Source organism: Triticum aestivum, chromosome 7A (assembly GCF_018294505.1).
Source record: "Triticum aestivum cultivar Chinese Spring chromosome 7A, IWGSC CS RefSeq v2.1, whole genome shotgun sequence".
In the NCBI taxonomy this organism is placed as follows: domain Eukaryota; kingdom Viridiplantae; phylum Streptophyta; class Magnoliopsida; order Poales; family Poaceae; genus Triticum; species Triticum aestivum.
Window position 1 is genome coordinate 69,193,959 of NC_057812.1, and position 26,227 is coordinate 69,220,185.

The 26,227-nt window shown below is 45.6% G+C and overlaps 1 protein-coding gene and 1 long non-coding RNA gene across 2 annotated transcripts; both read left to right on the top strand.

Moving 5' to 3' along the window:
* The first annotated feature begins 8,716 nt into the window (after positions 1-8,716).
* On the top strand, positions 8,717-14,696 carry LOC123149636 (B-box zinc finger protein 22). Its single transcript, XM_044569332.1, has 3 exons — positions 8,717-9,058; positions 12,493-13,098; positions 14,092-14,696. Exons 1-3 carry the CDS (start codon positions 8,876-8,878, stop codon positions 14,380-14,382), a joined length of 1,080 nt encoding a protein of 359 aa, XP_044425267.1. The 5' UTR covers positions 8,717-8,875; the 3' UTR covers positions 14,383-14,696.
* A 1,976-nt stretch (positions 14,697-16,672) lies between these two features.
* Positions 16,673-18,954, top strand: LOC123154757 (uncharacterized). The gene is made up of 4 exons (XR_006477036.1): positions 16,673-16,782; positions 17,194-17,232; positions 17,999-18,540; positions 18,746-18,954. It is a non-coding gene; the product is annotated as an uncharacterized lncRNA (long non-coding RNA).
* The last annotated feature ends 7,273 nt before the right edge of the window (positions 18,955-26,227 follow it).

Here is a 26,227-nt window from a genome sequence, read left to right on the forward strand (position 1 = left end):
AGCTGTAGCACGTGCCCCGGGGCACCAACAAGGAAGCCGACGACATTGCCAAGAGAGCATCCAAGAGGCAACCACAAGAGCCCGGCGTCTTCGAAGAGCGGCTCTTCAAGCCGTCAGCTACGCCACCTCTTTCAAGCACAACTCAGCCTCAGGAGGAGCTCCCACAGCCCCCGGCCACGGGAGCCCCAGCTTGCGGCCCAACCTCAGGAGCTCGGCTACTCTTGGCGCTCGAGCCCTAGGAGGAGTGTTGTACCAAGGAGTTCAAGGAGTACCTAATGCACGGGACACTGCCGGAGAAGGAAGAAGACGCGGAGCACGTGGCCCGGTAGGCCACGGCATACTGCATTCAAGATGGTGAGTTGTACAGGAAACGGTCGAACGATGTCACGCTGCGCTGCATCTCTAGCGATCAAGGGAGGGAGCTGCTGATTGACATACACGGCGGGGACTGTGGACATCACTCATCATCACGGACCCTCGTCGGCAAGGCCTTCCGCAGTAGATTCTATTGGCCGACAGCACTCAACGATGCAGCCGAGCTGGTGAAGTCCTGCGAAGCTTGCCAATTCCATGCCAAGCAAATCCATCAGCCTGCTCAGGGCCTCCAAACCATCCCGCTCACGTGGCCGTTCGCGGTCTAGGGGCTAGACAACCTAGGCCCATTCCCACGAGTGCCAGGGGGCTACCGTTATCTCTTCGTCGCCATCGACAAGTTCACCAACTAGGCGGAAGTGGAAGCCGTCCGAACCATTCCAGCCGGCTCTGCTCTCAAGTTCATCAAGGGCCTCGTGAGCCGCTTCGGGGTCCCCAACCGCATCATCATAGATAACGGCTCACAGTTTACTAGTAACCTCTTTAAAACCTACTGTGCTAACCTTGGAACGCAGATCTGCTACGCTTTGGTGGCCCACGCCAGGAGCAATGGCCAGGCTGAGCATGCCAATGCTGAGGTCCTGAGGGGCCTCAAGACCAGGACCTTCAAGAAGAAGCTGGAGGCCTGCGGCAGGGGCTGGCACGACGAGCTCCAGTCCGTGTTGTGGTCCATCCGCACCACCGCTACCAAGCCAACGGGCGAGACTTCGTTCTTCCTTGTCTACGGAGCTGAAGTAGTCCTCCCTCATGAGGTCAAGCATCGCTCCGCACGGGTTCTGGCGTTCGACGAAACACAGCAGGACGCCATGCGGGGGATGGATCTCGTGCTGGGGGAGGAATGTCGTCACAAAGCTGCATTAAGGGCGGCAAGGTACCAGCAAGTGCTGTGGCGTTACCACTGCCACAACATTCGCTCCAGGACGCTCGAGACGGTGACCTGGTCCTAAGGCGGGTCCTCTCCAGGGAAGGGTTGCACAAGCTTTCACCCATGTGGGAGGACCCGTTCAGGGTCGTCCACATCTCCAGGCCTGGCGCCGTGCACCTGGAGACGCAAGAAGGGACACCTATCCAAAATGCCTAGAACATCCAGCACCTCCGGAAGTTCTACCCATGAAGCAAGGCACAGAGCCTGTGAAGTAAGGCCCAATGCCTGTGAAGAAGGCCCGGTGCCTGTGAAGAATCGCCGCCCGTGACACTCTCACGTAATAATTAGTTGGGGTTGTACACGCCCCGGAGTCTCAGGAGCGCCGGCCTTAGGCCCTGGGGCTCCCTCCCACGCCTAGTGGACAGCACTTAGCTCTGCGCTAGTGAGAAGACTTGAAGACTAGATTAGGTGCCGGACGCGGCTTTTCATTTGCTTTCCGCAGTTCGCGCGCTTCTCCTTAATCAAAGTTTGCCTTTGGCGTTCCTTGCTGATTTGGTTCCTTCGCCTTTTACCGCATTTTTCAGCTCTGGTTTGCTCATGATCTCTCTCTCTCTCGCATACCTCGCGAGGGGGCTAGGCAGGTGCCCTCACGAGCATTTTTCTTCTCTCTGCCTTCTCGCGAGTCACCCTCGTTCGAGCCTGAAAGCTGGCACATCTCTCCTAATCCGTGCCCCTCGAGTACCACGATACGAAGCGCCAAGTCAAGGTTTGGGTGAACGGAAAATCCTCTAGCGCACCGGCTAACATTTTTTTGCAGTTTTTGAGCAAACGCAGACATCTCGTGAAGGAAAGGGCATCCCAAACCCGCTAGGTTAAGTTATCTTTGCGCAAAATAACAACACGTCATGGGAATAACATGCACGTTGCATTAATGAAGGACCACAGTTCGATACATGCCCCTCTGGGCCCATACTGGTTTCATTTTCTGATGTAGGAAAAAAGGAAAAAGCTAAACAAAGCAGCATTTCAGCAATCCGCGGAGGCAGGCCCTTAGCGATGCCCCGAGCCTAGCCAGACCCCTCATCACGCTTCACGGAGGCACGGCGACGAGATGACCCGCTGCCTCCTTCGAAGCGGGCGCGGCGGCGCTGCGGCTGGTCGTAGCCACCGCTGCTAGAGCTATCACCAAAGGAAGAGCCGCCGTAGCTAGAAGAGACGCGGTCGCCGCCGTGGGCAGGCTCGCCCTCCTCCTCGTCGCGACCATCACCAAGGCCGAGCACCTCCTCACCGTCGTTCGTCTCGGGGCAGCACCCAGCGCGGCGACTGTCTTCCCCGAACACCCTCACATAGAGGGTCGACCCACCATCATACCTGAAGTGGAGCGTGCACCGCCTGCCCAGGCCGCGCGCGCGGGCGAACGTCTGCCAGCCGCGGGCCAGGGCTATGTTGCCCGCGGCGGAAGTCTCGACCGCGACCCAGGAGGCCTTGCTGCAGCAACCATCCGCCTACAACCAGAGCCCGCCTGGACCAGGGACCGGCAGTTCATCGGCAAGGAAGCGCGAAAGCTGGAGCCAGTTGCCGGCCGGGTTCTCCGACCAGACAACGAACTCTGGCGACACCTCCGCTGAATGGAAGCGTGGGCGGGGAGGCCGCGCCACCATCGCAAAACTCCCCTCGTCAGCTAGACCGCCATGATTGGGACGGTCCCCTCCGCGTGCCGCGGCACCGCCTCGACGGTGGGCCAAGGCGGGGGTCACAGCGTGCTTGCGCGGACGGCCGCGACCGCGCTTGGGCTTCGGGGAACCGGGGCCCTCGCGAGGGGCCTTCCCCTTCTCGGCGGCAGAGAACTTCCTTCGTGGCGCCATCGGAGGCACTGCAAGCAATGAAGCAAAGAAGAAGCAAGCAAGCGAGGAAGAGATGGGAAACGGGGGCTCCGCCCCCTCCCCATTTATAGAAAGAGAAGGCCAACTGGCGTCTCCCATGATCGCAGGTAATGATGGTTTTCCCTTGCATGTCGTAGGGACTTGTCAAGTCATGCAGTCGCCGAGGCAACGTGGGGAAGCGAAGACGCCCACGTCCAATCAACCGCCATGCGTCAACCGAGGCCGCAGGCTTTTGGGGGCCCGCGGTGCTCCAAACATGACCCTTGGCTTTGCCGCGAAGCCAAGACCGCGCGCACCTTGGACCCGGGGGCTACTATCGGCATTCTGGGAACGGGGGTCCCCAGACTTGCCTGCCTGCGGCCCGCGGCGTGGCCGAGCCAGCAGGCCATACGGCCCATCTTCGTTAACAAGGCACCCAAGACCCTCGCGAGGGTCCAAGCCTCGCGAGGCAAACGACGGAAGACCTCCTCCCGAGCGGCCTAGTCAGGCAGGCTCGCGAGGGGCGGAGATATCAAGGAGGGGCAAACCTCATGAGGCTCTCGTGACGTGAACCATGACGATCGACACTAGGCGGGCGCCAGCGCGCGCATCGTCCTTGTTTCCTCTTTGGTGCAAAGGAGGCAAGCGCAACCGCGGAGTACCGAGGCCCCAGGCAAAGGTTGCCATTTCGGTGCAACAAGACCAAGACCATGGACTGCAAGACGAAGGTCATCGTGGAGCCCAAGACGGCGTCACCACCAGAGCCTTTCACAGGCGAAGACCGCTTTTGTCAGGATAGCTTGTACTAGCTACCCCCCTTCGAATTAGCCCGCCATTGTTGGCTCCCTTCCCGCTCAATATTTGGGAAGAGGACCAGGGCCTCTATAAATAAGACTAGCCACCACCATAGTAGGGAGATGGGATCTTAGCTTGAGGAAGTCGAATCCTCACATCACAAGTTCATACGCACAAGAACACCTCAACCTCAGGAGGTTGTTCTTCCCCTTGTATTGTTCATCATCAGCCCAAGAGGCAATCCACCACCACCACACTGGAGTAGGGTATTACACCACAACGGTGGCCCGAACCAGTATAAACCCCGTGTCTTTCTGTGTTGTGAGTTCGTCGAGTTCGTCCGCAAGATCTAGGCGAGCTAGAGCATAGATCGGTAGGAGGGAAAGACTTCGCGCGCACCCCAGTGTTCGAACCTTAAGGGTTAGCTGGAACCCCACATCCGACAGGGGGTAAAGAATTCTTGACTAGGCACGAGCCGAATAAAGAAAAGTGGTCACACACTTACGATGAAGGAGGTATGCGATATGGGGACATCACAAGCAACATGGTGGAATGCTACAACAACGTGTTGAAGGGTGTTTGTTCCTTGCTGGTGACCGTAATACTCAAGCACACTTTCATCAAGCTCAACGGGTACTTCCTAAAGCATTCCGAAAGCACGGCCAAGTGGATTGGCGAAAAGATGGACTATCCATTCAAGGTTTAGGATTGGTTGTTTCATCAAGCGCGCAAGTCTTCCCACCAACAAGTGATCAAATACAATGAAAAAGAAATGTTCTATCAAATCGATGACCCGGGTGGGATAACAAGGGATAGTGTGTCCTATGGTGGAGTTGCGTACGAGGTGCACATAAAAAACCGATGGTGCCAGTGTGAGAGGCCACACAAGTATCATTGGCCTTGCTCACATTTTATGACCGCAACACGAGCGAGAAACTTGCCCATATCCGATGGTACAATGGTGCAATTGCACGAGTTCACATTAGAATGAATGAGGTTGACATGGGCGCCTCAGTTTAATCCTTTGCTTGATCCGTCATAGTGGCCAGAGTATGATGGCCCACACATTGTGCCAGATCCCGCACTCATGGTGCCTATGAGGGAAGAAGAAGAAAGAAGAGGTTCAGGAGTGACATGGATGATCTAGCTGGATACACCGGAATGAAGCAATTTGGTAGTGGTCATTTCATGGAGGCACCGGACACCAACAATTATGGAGAATGCAATGAAACGGGAGACAACATTAGGAGATGCATGAAAAGACCCAGAACCAACACGAGCACTAGTCTTGGAGGGGCCGTGGATTAAGGACTGGTCTTGGAGGGGGCCGTGGGAAGGACTAGCCTTGGAGGGGTCCATGGAGGAAGGACTAGTCTTAGTGGGGGCCGTGGAGGAAGGAATAGTGTTAGAGGGGGTCGTGGATCCGGTGGTTCTAGGACACGCCGGGTTGATAGAGGAAGGCCTATCAATGTGTTGCTAAATCCGGATGGATGAAATAATGTGAATGGTACTACTTGTCTCCTTCCATGTCAGTTTGTTGATATATTTGCTTAACATCTTTAATTGTTTGCTTCTTTACATGTCAATGTGTTCATATGTTTGACTTATCATCTTTTATTGTTGTAGGCATGGGTTCATCCGGTTCCACGATGAGGCCATTGTGTGCTAACCAATAAGACATGCCGAACAAGTGGGAGAACACATCTTTGGACAAGGTGAAGGAGAAAGATGTGAAAATCCCACCATGTTGGTGTAGAGATGTTTGCAAGGTGAAGGTGTCCACCGACCGAAAGAAGTCATGGACAGAGGGAAGAATATTTTTTGTATGCCCCAACTATGCCCATGATCACGCGCTTCCAACTAACCCCTATGACCTACCGCCGGTATGTCTTAAAAGTAACATGTTACTTTCAAATTTGTCGAGCACTAATGAATTTTGTGTATGCAATCATTGCCTACTCTATGCAAGTACTTCACATGGGCAGATCGTGAAGTGCCAGAAGATGTCCAAAAGGACCAATATCAAGATTGTCTTAGGCACCAATGGCGGTTCGAAGAATCGTTTCGAAGAGGTTTGGAGGAGCGTCGTCAGAAGGAGAGGTTAGAGCGGAAGAAACGAGAGGAGGAGAGGGCACGCCAAGCGAAGCTTGCTCGTGAGGAGGAGAGGGCAACAAAGCTTGCAAAGGCTCGCAAGGCACAAGAGGAAGATGAGGCACGTGACAAGAAGGGGAAATGGCCTTGTATGACTCAGTAGGGCCTTCGCTTCGGTGGACTCGTCATGTAACCGGATGAAGCCATGCCACATTTATCATGAACTATCTAGTACTAAGGCAAGAAGCCATGTGTCGTGAACTACCTCGTAGACCTAAATTTGACATTTGTAATTAATTTGTCGTCAGAACTATCTCGTAGATCAAAGTTTGTCTAGAATTTCTTTGTTATTGTCATGAATTTCTGTGATAAACTGTTGTGCGTTGTGTGAAATCAATAGAAAACAAAAAAGAGTGCTCTCCTTTTTAACCTACCGCCAGAGGGCCCCCTTCGACTGTAGTTTGCTGTAATGGACCTAGAGGTTTTTTTTTTGTCGGTAGGGTTGGCTAGCCTACCGCTAGACCCCCTGGCGGTAGGGTGCCAACCCCCTCAATTAGTTGTTGTGATCGATCTGGGGTTTTTTTGTCGGTAGGGTTGGCTACCCTACCGCCAGACCCCTTGGTGGTGCCAACCCTCCCCCCCCCCCCCAAATTAGTTTTTGGTGGCAGGGTTGGCTACCCTACCACCATACCCCTTGGCGGTAGGGTGCCAACCCCTTAAAATAGAGTTATTTCACCCCTTTTTTTACAAACTTTTATGAATTAACATCCACAAATGACATCCAGAAATGATTAAGTAGCAAGGACATACATAACTCAGCATAGTTCATTACATCCATAAATGACACTTGTTCAAATGACTTTAAACACCTACTGATTCGAATGACATGGGTTCAAACTACAAGCTCAAGCTCGAGCATACATTTTATACACCGGAAAATAGCTCTAAAACGTATAGGACGTTTAATTTGTTCGTCACGCTCACGATTAGGCTTTAGTACACAGTCCGCGAATCCCGCCCAATTCTCCAACACACCATTCATTTCGCGGAACGGGCCCCATCGAGCACGACGGTCCGGATTCTGTGACACGCCTTGTGTGATTGCCCATCCAATGACCTGTCCGGATTTTGTCAAGTCAAGTTCTCGGATTGGTGTCTTGTGTCTCGTCTCCTCACCTTTCTAGGTTGGAGTTCGAGCTAGGCTAGTCTTGGGTTGTGTTGTTTCTTTTCTGTTTTCCCACATTTTGGTGTGGTGTACTCCTTCCATCTCTATGTAATGTTCTTTCTTTGTAACGTTCTCTTCTACCTATCAATGAAATGATACGCAATCTTTGTGTATTCACGAAAAAGGAATTCTTCTTTGCTGGCAGAGAACCCAATCTCCATTGCCAAAGCGTGTCTACAAGCATATTCCATCTCCTGGAGCTCATGAAGTATCTTCCTTTTTTTCTTTCACAGGCCTCTCCTTACCATCACAAGGTTCCTCGATAATGTAATACTTGCTAAAATCCATCATGGCTGTATTTGCATCATCACAATTCTTTAACCATGCTCGAAGCTCCCTCGTCATACCACAATGTCGCTCCGCTACAACCTTCTCACACGCTACTGCCAGACTTATAGCTTCAATGTCCATCCTACATGAATATACGGGTTTAAGATGACAATCAACAAAATAAATCAAATGGAGCACAACACTTGGTTACTATTAAGGTTATCTTGATCTTAATTATTTTCTTAAGGCTAATCCTAACCGCAAAGATGACCACTAATCATAGCACTAAATCTGGATACACAAACAATTCTAGGCACATAATACATAAGAAAATAACAAACATAACCCTAAATGCATCATACTAATTGATTTGACCACACCAAACTGATGAACTATGGTTTGCAATAAAATGTGCTAATGCACACAAAACCAAGATTTCAACCAATCAAAATGAGGGGAATTAAGAGAGATACCTTGAGTGATGAAAGTGCTACGAATCCACTGGAGAAATGTCAACCAAATGAGAGAGATTTGAGAGGCTCTTGTGGTAGAAAGAGAGAGGGGGAGTGACTTGAGCTCGGGGGAGAGGTGAGGTGTGGGCTTGTACTGAATGAGTGGGTGTGGGGGACCAACACCCCCCTTCCAATCTTATCCACCCCAGGAGCCTACCGCTAGGGTCAGTGGTGGTAGGCCTCTTTTCCACGTCAGTTGGGGCTGACGGCCGTGAGGCGCCGTCCCATCACCTACCGCCAGGTACCTGGCGGTAGGGTGTGGGGGGCTACCGCTAGGACCCCTAACGGTAGGTGAAAGGGTCATATTTAAAAAAAAATCAAACGGGTCAGATCCCAAAATTAGACCGAAAAATGGTCAAAACGTGAAATTTTGCGGCGGGAAGATGCCCTGCACCCCGATAAAAAGGCAAGATTTGTCGCCGGCCGGGCTCGGCTCGTGCACGGCGGCCCCGTCGGCCGCCACGGCTGCGCATTGCCGACACGCCCACGCGTCCGCCGGCCCACGCTTATCTTCCACGCCCCCTCCCTCGCTTCCGCTGCCTCCCCCTACTTGACCAGTGACCACCGTTTCGTCCTCTCCTCTCCCAAGTAATCTAAAAGTACCACTCGCCCGGCTCACTAACTAATCCACCACCACCCGCCCGCCCGCCATCGACACCGCACCACTCACTAATTCTCGCCGCTAATCACTTGGCCCCGGTTAAAAGCCAGCCCGCGTGCGGGGCGAGGCGAGATCCAATCGCATCTCACATCGCCACCGAACCGTATCCTCCGGCCCTCTTCCTTCCTCCCCCACCCCGACCCGCACCCGCCCCCTCCCCCCTCCCCTTTCCCGAGGCAGCGGGCGAGCGAGGGAGAACAGAGCAGAGCGGAGCAGAGGGCGATGAAGATCCAGTGCAACGCGTGCGGCGCCGCGGAGGCGCGGGTGCTCTGCTGCGCCGACGAGGCCGCGCTCTGCGCCGCCTGCGACGAGGAGGTGCACGCCGCCAACAGGCTCGCCGGCAAGCACCAGCGCGTGCCGCTCCTCCCCGACGCCGCCGCGCCGCCCAAGTGCGACATCTGCCAGGTCAGCCATCCCTCCGCCGACCCTGCCTGTCTCGATTGGGGCGGGCCGCGCAATCGATGAGTTCCTGTACGTTCCTGGAGAGGCGCTGTCTTATTTCGGTAGCTGAGAGAGCGCTACAGTACTTAGTTTCGGATGTGAGCTCTTGGTGGGGAAGAATTGTTTATTCAGCGATGATCCTCAGGGAGTTAGGGAGTCAGGGTTAAGATGATGTGCTAAATGATCTCAGTACCAGCCATGTTGTGCTTGACGTCTTCATTCTCTGCGCATCCTTAGGCCGGCGCTTATCCTCGGTTGCCATGCGATTGCGCTGCAAACAAATTAATTGTCCACTCCATTTCATCCGCCCAAATTGTCCCACCGTATCGGTATTATTGAATTGCCCTCTAGTCTCTAGGCACTCCGAGTTATGACCACTTCTTTCATGATTGGTATTGCTGCACATCGTTATTCGTATAACAGAGTAGGGGTTTCTTAATATGGCCACCCACTGCCCCACGTGATGCCACGAGGAGGGAGGAGCGTTCTCAAGTAAAGCCCATGTGCAGTGCTTGTCTTATCTCGACTGGTCCACCTTGACTAGGTTAACCCATAAGCTAAGCAGATAGCATTCACACCAAAATTCAAGCTATAATATTCACATCTTGCTTGAAGCTAGTTATTCCTCCTAATGTTGACACATTATGAGAATACTGCTAACTTCTTGTCAGGGGACTAATTTTATTATAGGGATATGTAGTTTATCTAATCCAAATGCATCACCCCTGGTTCTGAAACGAACCTTAGGTGGATGCTGTTGCTTCTGAAAATGAACTCATGAATTAATTTTTGTTACTGGGTCACTCAAAAGTTGTGTCCATGTTCAAGGGGGAAAGGTCAGTGCTCACACTTGCTTTTGGTAAATTACGAATTTGAATACAGCGACTTAGCAACACAGCAACATTTTTGGTTCTAAATTCATACCTCTCATTCCAGACCAGTACGGAAAAGTAGTGTAACAATGTTTGCTGTTCTACAGTTCATACATCACCAGTTTCATAAAGTGCATACTTCATCCATTCCAAACCAATATGATAAATGCCAAAAAAATGTTTACAGTGGATCATGCTGTCCTGGCATGGCCTCAAGTGTGACAGACATGCGTGCATTCTTCATCTTGCTTGCTGGTTGCTGAGCATGCGCATGCACATGCAGTGTTAATTTGTTTTGTATCTTTGCTTAAATTGTGGTGTCTAAGCATCCTTAGGGCGTCCTTATCCTCGGTTGTCATGCGATTGCCCTGCAAACCAATTAATTATCCACTCCATTTCATCCTACCAAATTGTCCCACCATATCGGTATTATTGAATTGCTCTCTGGTCCCTTATATGAACCCTTCCTTCTTTCATGCTTGGTATTTCTCCACATCGTTATTCATATAACAGAGTAGAGTTTCTTAATATGGCCACCCACAGCCCCACATGGTGCCATGAGGAGGGAGGAGCGTTCTTATGTAAAACCCATGTGCAGTGTTCTCCTTATCTCGAGTGGTCCACCTTGACTTGGTTGGTTAACCCATAAGCTAAGCAGATAGTATTCACAACAAAATTGAAGCTATAATATTCGCATCGTTCTTCAAGGTAGTTGTTTGCAGTTCTGCAAAAGGGGGTTTGTTATTCCTTATGTTGACATATTATAAGAATACTGCTAACTCCTTCTCAGGGCACTAATTTTATTTCTAAAGGGTAAGTAATTTGTCAAATCCAAATACATCACCCCTGGTTCTGAAAGGAACCTAAGGTGAATGCTGTTGCTTTTGGAAATGCGGATTAATGAACTCATGACTTAATTTTTGTTACCGAGTTACTGACAAATTTTGTCCATGTTCAAGGGGGAAAGATCAGTGCTCACACTTGCTTTTGGTAAATTACGAATTTGAACACAGCTATATTTTTGGTTCTAAATTCATACCTCTCACTCCAGACCAGTATGGAAAATGAGTGTAGCAATGTTTGCCATTCTACAGTTCATACCTCACCACTTTCATAAAGTGTGCTTCACCTGTTCAAAACCAGTATGGTAAATGCCACAATTTTTTTTTGTTTTTTGCTTACAGTTGATCATGCTGTCCTGGCATGGCCTCAAGTATGGCAGTCATGCATGCATGCTTCATCTTGCTGGCTGGTTGCTGAGCATGTGCATGCACATGCAGTGTCAGTTCGTTTTCTATCTTTGCCTAAATTGTGGCAGCTAAGCATTTAAACTGATGTTCCCCTATGAAAGAAAATACAGATCAATCATTGCTTTGTAAGGCTAGAATGTTTGGAATATCGGCATCGATTTCACGTGACGGTTGCCCAACCCAATAAGCACTAGAACTGGCTAACATTTAGAGCATGTTCATGCACATGCAGTGTCAGTTTGTCTTCTATCTTTGCCTAAATTTGGCGTCTAAGCATTTAAACTGATGTTCCCCTATGGAAGAAAATACAGAGCAATCATTGCTTTGTAAGGCTTGAATGTTTGGAATATCACTATAACTGCGCTAACATTTGGAGCATGTTCATGCACATCAGCACATGCAGTGTCAGTTTGTTTTCTATCTATGCCTAAATTGTAGTGCCTAAGCATTTAAACTGATATTGCCCTATGAAGAAAGTAAAGATCAGTGATTGCTTTGTAAGGCTACAATGTTCGGAATATCACTATAACTGGACTAACATTTAGAATCCAAATTTCAGTTGGTTGAAGAGTTGCATACAAAAGACCACACATGAAACTAGCAACATAAGAAGAGCTTCTCTGGACATGTTTATTTCAGGCCAATTTAGAGTACAAGATCAGTTAGTTTAAATGAAACCATTCAACTTGAATAGGCTTTGTAGTGAACTTGGACAAGCTTTCCTCTAGTCTCTTATTCAACAGCAGCCAATATGTCACCAGTAGAAGAAGTAAACCTTGCTTTTAAGATGGCAAGCTTAGTTTCTCACACAAACAGTCGCCGGCGAAGTTTTAAAAAATGTAATATTTATTTATGTCACCAAAAATACCTCTGCGAAATGTTTTTGCATTTGTTGTGATACGGGACAGTAAGACCTATGCTAACAAATCCTAGTATGCTTAGCTGGACATAATCTACAATAGTAGGTCAATTGTTCGTTGGATCTAAATCTTACATTGTCATAGATACAGGGCTAACTGTATCGCACTATATATTTATTTGGGCTTTCATACCAGGCTGGATAGCCTCGATGTGGATCTTGTCTCGCTTAATTATGTATCTTGCTACTCAGTTGACTGGGTCATAGTGCAAGGCCCAAGCTCAAAGGCACAACTAGTGCCCCAGTTACTGGAACACTGTACCCACATAATGTTCTTTATACTGTGATTCCTGTTGCAAGTCATTTCTGATATTTATCCTTAGTTTTGCTGATCTGAACCTCTATTTTTCATTGCAGGAGGCTTCTGGATACTTCTTCTGCCTGGAGGACCGTGCTCTACTTTGTAGAGATTGTGATGTTGCTATACACACAGTGAATTCCTTTGTTTCAGCACATCAAAGGTTCCTGCTGACAGGAGTTCAAGTTGGCCTCGATCCTGCCGATCCTGTTCCACCTGTTGCTGACAAGCACGTTAACACTTCAGGTGGATCAGTGGATTCACTACCGAAACACTTGCCAAAGAAAAATCCTACAGCCCTATTTTCAGGTGAAAACAGTGCATCTATTCCCAGCCAAAATGCAATCAGTGGAGATTATTCAAGGCAGATTTCTGCTCCAAATACCAAGACAGGAATGACCAATTGGACTATGGACAACAGTGCACTTAGATTGGCAGAGCCTCCACCTAAGTACCTGTCAGATGGAAATTCAAAACTTCTGCTCTCTAATCAGACCACCACAGCTTTATCCAACCAAATGAACAGAGATAGTGGCCGGGCTTACAACTTACCATTCTCAGGCGGCAATGGGTCAGACAGTTTACCTGATTGGCCTGTGGATGAATTCTTCAGTAACTTAGAATATGGCCCAAACTTTGGCTTCACTGAGCATGGTTCTTCCAAGGTAATCCTTATATAGATGCGTTGCATGTCTTTTCTAGTTCAGTAATATCTTATACTCCCTCCGTCCGAAAATACTCGTCATCAAAATAGACAAAAAATGATGTATCTAGAACTAAAATACATCTAGATACATTCCCTTTTATTCATTTTGATGACAAGTATTTCCGGACGGAGGGAGTACCTATCAATTTTTTTTTGGAGAATCTCCTTTTACTTTATATATTGAAGAGTAGAATTTTTCTCTTTCATGGCAGAAGAGTTGTGCTTTCTAAAAAACATATTAATGGTTTAGGTTCTCGATGAAATTCAGCACCTTAGTATCGTGATATGATTAGACTGTTGCTGTAAATGAGTTCACCCCAGAGCCCAGAAGCAAGTGTATGGAACCTTTCCAGCCTTTATTTGGGGTAAATTAGCACCGAGCCTGATATAGGTCTGCATTTTTGCGGAATTCAGCTAGTTATTTCTTCTATCAATTTATATAGCTGATGGGTGAACTGTGAAAGTTCCAGATTCAAGCTAACTGCTGATTGATTTGGTTTTCAGACTTTTCAACTGTTCAACATAATGTTTACTGTACTAGAATTGGTTGAACATTACTCAGACTATCAAAAACTGTGGAAGCGATATCTGCCCTTTTTTTTCTTATTTTATTTTGTAATGTAGTCTTCATTTTTCCTTAAAGATGTAAGCTTGTTAGTTGTTACTGGCCATCATAATTACTACAGTGGTCATGACACAGTTACTCACTGTGACTAACCTTTTAACAATCAATCACGAAGTTGTCAGGAGTCTTGTGCGGTTCAGAATAGTTCATGGCTTGAGGCCAATTACACTTCTGTAAAATCTGGTTCCAGGTTCCATGTCATTTGCATTTATGCTTAATTCACTTGCAACGAAACTTGCTTTTAATGCAAAGTATTAAATACTATTCACAACACAGTGGTGTGTGTCTACACATCAGTTCTAATCTCTTTTCTCCTTTGTGCTACAGGGTGACAATGCTAAGCTGGGGAGTGCTGGGGGATCTCCACAGTGCCGTCTAGCTGAAGGCCTGTTTGCAGAAGACCTGCTAGGCCAGGTACCTGGATTAGATGCTGAGGATCCATGGGTGGTGCCCGAGGTTCCCTCCCCACCAACAGCCTCGGGTCTATGCTGGCAAGGGAACTTGCATTACCCTGTGTATGACGGCGCCATGTTCGTCCCTGAAGCACCCTCCCTGCAGAGCTCCCAGGACCACTTCACTGCATCTGCTGGTTTCAAGCGTCGAAGGAGAGAGTTTTGAATACCCGAAAGAATATAGCGTTGGACATATCTGTCGAACAGGGGATCTTGCTGTAGGTCTCTTGGTGAGCCAAATCGCATAGACAATCATTCAAATGGATGGGTTCTTCGCCGGTCGGTCAAAAAAATATATGTTGTAATTGTACGCCTTTTTTGGGTCTTGTTGCTGAAGATCATGGTTAGTGAGTTGTGAGCTCTGAGATAACAGGTTTGTGTATAGTGAAATAAAGAGGAGCGTCGTCAACACCATGTACTATACAGGTTTCAAAATTCCATTGAGATGTATCAGAAATCAATGTTGAATTTGTGTGTTTCGATTCGTGTGAACTTTACATGTCTTGAATCAAATTTTAGTGCTTTTTTGTTGTTCTTGTTTTGCTAGCCCAATCTGGAGTGGAATATGCGTTACAGGTTGACAGGAGTGTTTAATGATTTTTGTGCAAATGGTAAGTGAAGATAACTGCCCATATATTAGGGGAAAAAATATGTTTGTAGCTTTGTTTTAGATATAAAGCAATCTCAGCTGAAGTTTCCCTATTTGTGTAGATATAAAGTCCAATTACATTCCTATGATATAGAGTGCCACTATTAGACTTATATAGGGAAGGGAAAGAGATGTCCACTTAGTATTTATGCATTTTTTTCATTTAAGGTTTAGGTTTTAGGTTTATTTTATGATGTTGTACTTGCTTGAGATAATTTGTCCAGTTCAGAGGATATTTATGGGGATGGTGTGTGTTGTGTGATTATGGGTTGAGTTAGGCATGACACTTATTTCGAGTTTGAGGTCTAATTGCTCTCTTGTTTCTTGATGCATAATTTTCAGCAATCAAGGCTGGGGCCTCCCTTCCCCTGTCCTTGCATAGTTAATAGATAATCCAATTTTGGATTTTTCTCATGAATTGATTTGGGCGGTCTCATCATGTTGTTTGTCGACCTGTTGTACAACGCGAAGCACTACCACATGCATCATGTGTACTTGAAACAAACCTTCCTCTTCTTCTAGACCAGGTGTTGATTTGTTCAGGTAGAAGTACTGATATCCTCATAATTAAGAAGATCTTTTTTCCCCATAGAGTGAGCAAGAGGTTTGGGACAACGATGAGTTGAGAACTGGTGGTTTCATTAGTTAAAACTTGGAATTGTTATGTTCTAAATATCTTCAACATACAGGTGAAATATTCATGGTTTTCCATTTAGGTAAAGAGAAGACGTTTCATGAATCTATTTAATGTATCGAGCAGTGTGGGCGGTTTGACCAAGCTGGTGTTCATGGGAAAAGAAAAGAAAGAAACATGGAAAATTTGTCATAAGTAGTTGAGTATACTTACCGTTTGTTAGTGCATATATGATTGGCAAAAAACAGAACATGAGAAATGGACAATATAATAATAATAATGATGTGGGTGTGTGAAATTTGCCATGGGGGAGGGTGGATTCTTTATAACTAGCCCCCTTGGTTAACTTGCCATGAATTTTAAGAACTAGAGAATACCCCGTGCGTTGCTGTGGGAATCAATTGCAGTATATTTTAGTGATTTGATTGTTGAAGCTTCCATAGTTGAATTAATAATGTATGAACCAAAGCTAAAAAATATTATATATTGTATCTGATTATTGTGTAGTCAGAAAATATTTTGAATGTGGCATAAGGTAATGAAAAACTTTTTTTCTTGCATGTTGAGTGGACCTTTGATGAGGTGACATGTGTGGTGAGGTGAAAGGTGTGCATGAGATCAACTAATAATGAAAAACTTTTTCCCATGCAAGTAGTGGTGGGCCTTTGATGAGGTGGCGTGTGTGCATGTTGAGATAAATAGGATAGCGGGGATCAACTTCTTATGTATATAGGATTAGTAGGACTAGTTTATGGGAAACTAGCTAACATTTGCCATGCATGTGAATGTTATGAAGCAATAGTTGCTAATTTTCCATGGATATGAACATGTGATGGTTGAAATTGCCACTAGTGCATAGAAAACTCGAATTCCAAAACAAACATTTTCCATTCAAATTCAAACACAGTAATTGGAAGAAACTAGGTAATATTTGTCATGCATGCTACTAAGAAAAGCAAGAATTTATGTTTTGCCAAATGATATGAACATGTAATAGATAAAATTACCATCATTGCATAGGAAACTTCACGTCGAAATATTTGTTTTTGCCATCCATCTAGCATACAAAAAAGCATAAATCAACACAGTGTGACGTTACCTCCTTTTGACGACCTGAAATCGCTTCGTCCCAATCTTGTACCTGCAAAAGAAAACATTTTGTTCCAATCTCCCCTCCCCCCACCCCCCTTGCTCGTCTAGGTAAGAGGGAAACCCCCTTTCCCAGCAGCCTAACCTGGAAAGCAGAGGCGGCGGCCAAGGGAGGACATCGACGACGGCCCTAGGTGAGAGCTCCCCCTCCTCGTCCTCCTACGAAGGCACCAGCATCCTCGTCGCTGCATCTCCTTCCCCAACTCTCTTGGCGCCCCATCACCTCTATTACAAGATCTCGCCTCCACCAGGGCCGCCATGGCATGGAGCTTCCTATCCACCACCGATCCAATTCCCTTAACCCTGCTCTAGCGCCGCCTCCCCATGCCACCGGACCACTTCTTAGTCCACCCCTTCCCCATTGAACCACCTCCTCCTCCATCCCTTCCCAACCAAACCACTTTCTCCTCTATTGCCAGATCCCCTTTTCTTCTTCTTCCTTTGCCCCCTCCCCACCGAGCCACCTCCTATCTTCCCCTTCCACACCTCCTCTTATGGTCCATTATGTTTGGCAGATTTTTTCTAACCCTCGTTTCCTGATGTAGATTTGGTTGAAGATTGGATCACCGCGAGGCAGATTTAAGGTGAGAACAAATTCTGGTTTATGTGACATGATGGTGTACTGTGAAAGCTTTTCTTGTAAAATGAGATGGTAAATTGCTATTGTTGTGTAATGCCCATGTATAAATTTAATGATGCACGCCTTTTCTTGTGAAGTGAGATGATGAATTTTGCAATATGTGATATGGTGATTGTTGTTGTGTGCTCCTAATGTATAGATTGGATGAATGCATAGTGTGTTGGTGAATAAACTTTGTCAAGTCATAATAAATGCTTGTTTGTGTGTGCCAAACATGATTCTGTATTGAAACCTCGGTAAAATTCCCTGATTGAGTTTAGTAAACATCCAAACAATCAAATTCGTATTCATGTCCATTACAGTTTCTTGGATGAAATGGAATTGAAAGCAATTTAATACCACAACCTCCAATTCTTCCACTTTCAAAATTTGCAAGGATTCAAGAATGAGTGCCAACATTTTCATGAAACACTGATTAATTTCTAGTTTGCCGGATTTCTAGCAATCAATATGTTTAATGTTTTAGGAAAGGTCATGCTGATTTTTTTCGTCGATTTTTAACCTTTTTAAGCCGTCAGCCTCTTCTCTCCGTGAGATGAGATGTTCTCAAATGTTAAAATTGGATAAGCTAGGATGTAAAATATCATGTTCTCAAATGTTGTCTAGAAGACCCACTGTTGATTTTTAGGTACTAATGTAGTAGCAAGGAGGTGTCAAATATAGATCAATAGTTTCCGACATTTTTTTGTACTAATGTACTTTTTTTACAGGGATTCCATAGCTCCTAGTCATCGTTAGGCCTCCCATACCACACCATCATCCACCACTCTAGCCCTGCCCTCGTTGTTCTGAGGCCTGCGAAAGGAGCCTCAGGGGCCTCCTCGATCGATGGCGCCAGACGAATTGGAGAGGCGGCGACGGAGGATGTGGCTAGTGCGGGCAAAAAGGATTGACGACGTGGTATTATGCTGGATGAAGTGCATGCGGGAGTTGATGGAGAAGGAGGCTATCGCACGAGATAACCCTGGCTTTCAGGTGGACGTATCGATGCACAAAAGGTGTGTGGATAGAGGATTGAGGACTGTAGCAGACATCATCTTCTCAGAGACCTCAAATGAAGAGCGCTCTCGGATGCCGACTCAGAGTAGACTGGAATTGGTCCTCGAATGGGCATTGGAAGAGGTGAAATCTCCAATCATGATTCAGAGAGCCCGATGGGGATGTGTCGTGGGGATAATGCCACCGAGAGTTCCCCCACCACCACGGGACTCTACTCCACCTTCAGCAGTCACCTTTCCATCCACTTGAACAGGTATTTGTGCCAATTGAGCTAAGTTTTAATCTCCTAACTTAGATCCATAGATGATAATTTTCCTAAGTTAGAACCAGAGATGATGAATTTCCTCTGTATAGCTAGTAGCTTAAACAACTATGTGCCCAATACCAGGATAGGTTTAGCTATGCGTGCAATCTTTAAGTTTTTCCTTTCTAACATTGTTTTATTTTTATACCCACAGTGGATCTTTGGGGGACAACGGGTTGTGCTACTGGTGGCATCAACAAGCCGCGGGTGGCAAATAACGTTGAACTTGTTTATGAATGTGGTACTTGCAGTACTAAGGCTAGTGCCATTACATTATAAATATACTGCAGTATGATTGAACTCTAGTTTGATTTGGAATTTTCATTATATATGTGTTCTTAGCAGAACTGAACTCTAGTTTGGTCTGGACTTGCAAGACTATGAAATCTAGTCATCTGTTCGTAATTTGTAGGGTAACATGGCAGAAAACAAAAAATGTCCTGCGAACTAGGCTAGGACCACTATGAAAATGCATAGAAGGTTAGATCTAATTTTTACCAACTTGGAGCATAGTGGAAGAACAGGTGGTGATTATCGTCAGTGTAGATTCCCGCGACTAGGATTTGACAACCTCCCAACCAAAAAAAATTCCTCCTTCGAACAGAAGAAGGAACGTACGATCTCTCTACCGGGTCACACACATAATAATATCACCAACCTAGCAATGCTTCGCCTCCTAGAACTAACGCCACCAGAGACTAGGCAGCCTTGCGGCACTACGAAACTATTTTGTGGAGAGCGAGAGGGAGAATAGGAAGATCATTCCGTGCCAAAATGTGAGAGCTCAAGTATGAAACTTGTGTGTCAATTGTGGTTTCCCTCCTCCTCTATTTATATATGGAGAGGGGAGGGTGGGGTGGAAGGAGGCATCCCAACAAGGGGGTACCCCCACCAACTATGTCCCACAAAAAGGGGAGGGGATGTCCCCAAAGGGGGGACTACCAAACATTGCCCCACAAAAAGGTGGGTCGCCCCAAGTGCACCCCCTCTAGCCGCACCACATGGATGGGGCTTCCCTCAAAGGGAGGGGGCTTCCCAACACTTTCCACACAAAAGGGAGGGCTGTCCCCCAAAGCATGTGCCCCTCCAACACATCTCAGAAATTGGGAAGGTTGTCCCCCAATGGGGAAATCCCCTCCCAACACTTGGTCCTTTGTGTGCGTTACCCCTTGGTGCCTCACAAAAAATTCCTAGAGGCCCCGAAACCATTCCAGAACCCTCCAAGAAATTCTGGACGCACTTCGAAACTTTTCCTAGTACTCAGCAGATTGATGGCCCTTAAACGTGTGACCCTATAGGTTCGTTGAAGTATAGACATGACCGTAACTATGATACATCTCCAATGTATCTATAGTTTTTGATTGTTCCATGCTGTTAAAGTATCAATCTTGGATGTTTTATACTCATTTACTAGCAACTTTATATCATTTTTTGGGACTAACCTATTGACATAATGCCCAGTGCCAGTTGTTGTTTTCTGCTTATTTTTTACTTTGCAGAATATCAATACCAAACGAAGTCCAAATGCCACAAAACTTTTTGGAGTTTTTTTTCTGGACAGAAGACACACTGGGAGCCAAAGAAGTGCACGGGAGAAGGCTCGTGGGGCCCACTAAGCACCATGGTGTGCCAGAAGGCCCAGGCGCACCCTAGTGGGTAGTGGGCACCACGGGAAGCTTCTCCACCTCCATCCACCTCTATAAATACTCTAAAATCCCAAAAACCCTAGGGGAGTCGACGAAACACAATTCCAGCCGCCGCAAATTACAAAACCTCGAGATCCAATCTAGAGGCCTCTTCCAGCACTCTGCCGGAGGGGTCAACGATCACGGAGGTGTTCTTCATCATCACCCTTGCCCCTCCAATGATGCGTGAGTAGTTTACCACAGACCTACATGTACGTAGGTAGTAGCTAGATGGCTTCTTCTCTCTTTTTGATCTTCAATACAATGTTCTTCTGGATGTTCTTGGAGATCTATTTGATGTAATGACTTTTTGCACTGTGTTTGTTGGGATCTGATGAATTGTGAGTTTATGATCAGATCTATCCATGAATATTATTTGAGTCTTTACTGAACTCTTTTATGCATGATCTTTATAGCCTCGTATTTCTTCTCCGAAACTTTGGTTTGTTTTGGCCAACTAGATTGATTTTTCTTGCCATCGGAAGAGGTGCTTTGTGATGAGTTCGATCTTACAGTGCTCAATCTCAGTGACAGAAAGAGACATGACACGCATGTATCATTGCTATTAAGGGTAACAAGATGGGTTCTATTCCTACATGAATAGATCATGTCTACATCATGTCATTCTTATTGCATTACTCCATTTTTCCATGAACTTAATACACTAGATATATGTTGGATAGCGGTCGATGTGTGGAGTAATAGTAGTAGATGCAGGCAGGAGTTGGTCTACTAATATTGGACGTGATGCATATATACATGATCATTGCCTTGGATATCATCGTAATTATTTGCTTTTCTGTCAATTGCCCAACAGTAATTTGTCTACCCACCGTACGCTATTTTCTCGAGAGAAGCCTCTAGTGAAATCTATGCCCCCCGGGTCTATTTCCTATCATATTAAAACCAAAAATACCTTGCTGAACTTTTTCTTTATCTATTTTATTTTGTGTTTTAGTTAGATCTATTTATCAAATCTCATACAATTTAATCTATCTCAATAATGAGGAGGGATTGACAACCCCTCTTGCGCGTTGGGTTGCAAGTTTTTGTTGTTTGTGTGCAGGTGTTGTTTACATAATGTTGCTTGGCTCTCCTACTGGATTGATAACCTTACTTTCATAACTGAGGTAAATACTTACCTTTGTTGTGCTGCATCATCATCTCCTCTTCGGGGAATTACCAACGCAGATACAAGCAATCAAACTACGTCTAATCATTGATCAATAGTGGAACCATGGACATCAATATTAACCCATATACCCACACAAATGGTATTCAAGTGAACCTGTAGTTATTGTGTGCTATACCTTTTGCTTTGCAATATGTTTGCAAAATCTAAGGTGAGATTTATCGGCATCCCCATGAATCAAGAACTTGTTTACTATGCCAGATTCCTTGTTACCGATTTTGTTCCATTTTCTTTTGCCCATGTTCCAGGATCCCTATGATCAAATCACAATATGTCTGGGAAGACGATGATGGATACCATGACACTGGGAGGGCCTAGATAATATCTCTCCATCGCCGGAGGAGCACATCCCAGTCTTTCACTCTCTAGTCCCTTCCATATAGATGTGTTGCATGTCTTTTGTAGTCGGTAATATCTTATGGTTATCATTTCATTTTGGAGAATGTCCTTCTTACTTAAATACCGAAGAGTAGATTTTTTTAATTTCATGGAAGCGGAGTTGTGTTTTCTATTAAGCATATTGATGGTTTAGGTTCTTGATGAAATTCAAGACTGTAGTATTGTGATATAATTAGAATGTTGCAATAAATGAGTTCACCACAAAGCCCAGAAACAAGCGTCTGGACCCTTTCCGGCCTTAATTGGGGGTAAATTAGCACCTAGCCTGATATAGGTTAGCATTTTTTATGGAATTCAGCTAGTCTCTTCTACCAATTTATAAGTTGATGGGTGAACTGTGAAAGTTCCAGATTCAAGCTAACTGCTGATTGACATAGTTTTCAGTCTTTTCAACTATTCAACATAATGTTTACTATACTAGAATTGGTTGAACCTTGCTCTTAGGCTAAGACTTCCGAATCAATAACTTTGGAAGTGATTTCGGCGCTCGCCCAGATTGCATTAAAGATGCACCACAGAGGTGCCACAAAAAAAGGAAGAAGAAAAAAGAACAAAAAAAGGGAAGAAAAGAAAAAAGGAAAATAAAAAGGAGAGGAAGAGACAAGGATCGACACCATTATCCTAGTATACACTTGTGCTTCAAAGTAGCACCAGTTCATGCATTTTAAAGTAGACAATTACATGAGCTTCATGTTTCATACTAGTGGGGAATCTACACTATAGAACTTGGCTTGTATATTCCAATGACGAGCATCCTCAAAAGCTCGAGGTCTTCATGAGCAAGCAAGTTGGATGCACCCCCACTTAGTCCATAGGAGAGCTTTCATATATTCACAGCTCTATGTGCATCCTAGTTGCATGTCGATCACTACTCCTTGTGTTGACACCGATCATAGGGCCTTCTCCATTGCCTAATGGCTAGCTGCGTTGATGCAAGACTTTTTTTTGACTTCTTCAAACCCCAAACATTTTCTATCTTTCTCTTAAGTGCGAGGCATAGGCTTGCGCTCAGTGTTGCGTAGGTAGTTGAGTGGTTGAATAATGCAAACAGATGATCTTGCTACTGGTATGCCTCGGGTTGGTGTTTTTGAAGCAATCGCTAATGTAAGATTTATTTTGTCTTTGATAGTCATTGTTGTGTTTATAACATAATTTTGACCTTCTCTCTAAACCTTTGGCAATGGGAATTTGGGATCCAAAAAATATTTTCCTCTTTCTTGACCTCTACGGCAATGGAACCAGGAGGATAACTTGTATTACTCCCTTGCTGGTTAACTTTTGCATGCTTGCATGATAAACATGGATAACACTTTTGGGGTTTGGTTCAATCTATGCTTTAGAGTTGGTAGCATTGAGCTTTTGGTAGTCAACCTTGTTAATCGAGGACGAGCAAGGTTTAAGCGTGGGGAGGTTGATGGCGCTATATTTAATGCATTTTTAGAATTCATTTGTTGCATGTTCTCTTCATATATCATGTCCCATTGAACCAAATAGTTGTCCATTATGTAGGATTACCGGTTTTTGCACTTATCATTGCGAGCATTGCACATTTAGTACTTTATCGGGTTTTATTAGTTTTCCTTGTTTTCTTGTGTCTATAGGTGTTTCAGAGCAGCCTAGGACCAAGCACGATGAAAGGACCAATGATGGGTTCGATACAGAGTCAGCCAAGTGTTAGACTTGGCCATTTCAAAGGTTGGAAAAGTCATTTTTTACAAAGTGCTCCAAATCAATATCTAAGACCAGAAATGGATTAGCGTCGTTCATACGGATCCAATGAGCCAAAGAATGTCAAATTCCGAGTTCGTATGAAGAATTGGCAACCATTTTACCAGAGAAGGTTCGACCAAAAGACGGACTTCCATGCAAGCATGCATGATCGTTTTGGCGGTCGTTTGACATGTAGGAAACTCCGAATGTTGCCCTTCAAGATGAGATTCTTCACTGGTTTTTGTCCCTGTTCGATCCCATGAGATCCTTGGCTCGTAAAGAAGAGACTGGGGGAGGATAAGGCTCATCTTGAGCCCTTGGATAAATCCTATCAAGAGAGGAGGCTAGGGAGGCTCCATATATATCATACTCAACCATAGCCGTCGCCTCCGTCAACACAGAACTCATCTCATTCACCCATTGTTGGAAATATGCCCCAGATGCAATAATATTTGTATTATTATATTTCCATATTCATAATTATAGCATTTATATTCTATGCTATAACTTCTATGATCCTAGGATATGCGATTCTGTGGAAGACTCATATGCATGTGTGGAACAATAAACGATTAAATAAAATGTTCCTAGTCTTGCCTCTATGGTTAGCTCAAGTGTTGTTGGTGATTACCTTTTCCGGATCTTAGGATATCGTTTAAAGTGTTAAACGATAGTCCTAAAACAACTTTGAGGTTTTGACATTGGAAGAATGATCATATTGAATCGACCCAAATTTGTTTGTTGTGAATTGAATTAATATCATCTGCATTCAATTGTAATAACAGAGAGTGTTAACATGTGATGTTTCTCCTTAGACCATGAGAGTATCGTTATCAATTCTTACTGTACGATGGGCGTTGGGGTTTCTCTAATGTCATGTGTAACACAGTGATCATAACGACAACTTACAGGTTCATCAGAAAGTTTGACAAGTGGATGGTGGCTCAAGAGTGGGATTTTCTCCTCCGACGATGGAGATATATTCTTAGGGCCCTCTCGGTGTGACAACATCAATCATTGTCTAGCCAAACACATGTGACCTCGTCACGGGGATGCCGGAACACAATAACAAGAAAGAAGAACAAAACTGGTAGTGAGGATTCCGGTATAGGGAGCATAGTGATGACTCGAGAGGATACTGATGCATCTCAAGTTTTTTGAAGTATCACGAAGCAAAGAGAACATCACATGATAACCAAAGGTCCACTCGAATATCATTCGTCTGCTCATAGGTACCAATATGGACATCCACGGCCCCCCTGCCGGTCATTGAACGAACAATTTCTTTCATGTATATGAGTTACGAACCTACTGGTTCACAAGCTTAAGGCAATAATGATCTAATGAGTGTTAGTAGGATGGGAGTCATGCGAATATATTTGTGGAATTGTTTCATGAATATTTAGAATAGTTTGGAGAGGATCCGGAAGCGTTTCAGGGTCACCGGAAGGGTTGGGGAGAATATCTGGTAATACTGGGTATTACCGATAAATTGTATATGTGGAAAATGTTTCCAGAGGTGTTAAAATATACATGAAACGGTCTAGAGGTATTTAGAAAATTTTATATTTAATTTAAATATCAACATGTCTTAAAAGGCCAAGTGGTGGAAGACCACTTGGGCCACTCGGGCCCAATAGGGGAGGCCCCCTTCTCCCCATGGAAAGGGGAGAGGGAGGCCGAATTGGAAGGGCAGTACTCCTCCTCCTTGGCCGGCCAAGGGAGGGGACTTTCCGTCCCTCTTGTGGCTCACCCTCCTGTTCTCCTAACCTATATATACTTGAGGTATTGGCCCTTTTCTACACACAATTTTTCGAGCCTCCTCTAGTTCTTCTAGTTCATGTTCTAGTTGGTTCTAGTTGACTAATTAGAGCACGGCTAATCCTCTTGTCCTCATAATTAGAAGTACAATATGGTTCTAATCTCCTCCCTCGAATTCTCTGGCGACGGTGACTCTCTGGATGGTGAAGCGCTGCTGGATCGTGAAGGCTGCATGCTTGCAACCAAGTAGAGAGGCCGTGCTTTCGGTCTTTGGTTCGAGGGAGACTATTCGTGGGCGGTATGAGGGATCGTTCATCTATGGTTCGAGGGACTCCAAGTAAGATCTACACCGGCACGTTCTTCTTCTGCTGCAACTCAGTGACAGTAACGATCATGATTCCAACCTGTTATGTATCTTCATATTGATCTTGGTTGATCGTAGGCGTGGAATTTTTTGTTTTCTACTACGTTTCCCAACAGTGGTATCAGAGCGGTTTTATGAGTAGATGCACATGTGATTGTGAGGGTTGATGTTCTTGTTATGCTTCCCTCGAGTGTTGCTTCAGTTCAATTCATCGACGGCATCGCTTCTTACAAGGTTCTGGTTATCGATCAGCTCTGGTTGTCAATGATCTGCTAACAGTTCCTTGGGCTTCACCATAGTTGTGAATAGTGAACTGTCGCGTACACAAGAGGGTGCCAAAGATGGATGATCTTCTAGGGGGTCATTCGAATTGGCGAAGTTTAGTGTGGGGCTAGAGATTTTTAATTAAGTCTCTTGTTTCACACACCCCGAAACTTAATCTATTATCAAGAATCGTCGCCTATTTTGTGGACGTAGGTGGCTAACATTATTTGCTAAAAATGGTTAACCACATAACTAAAATTT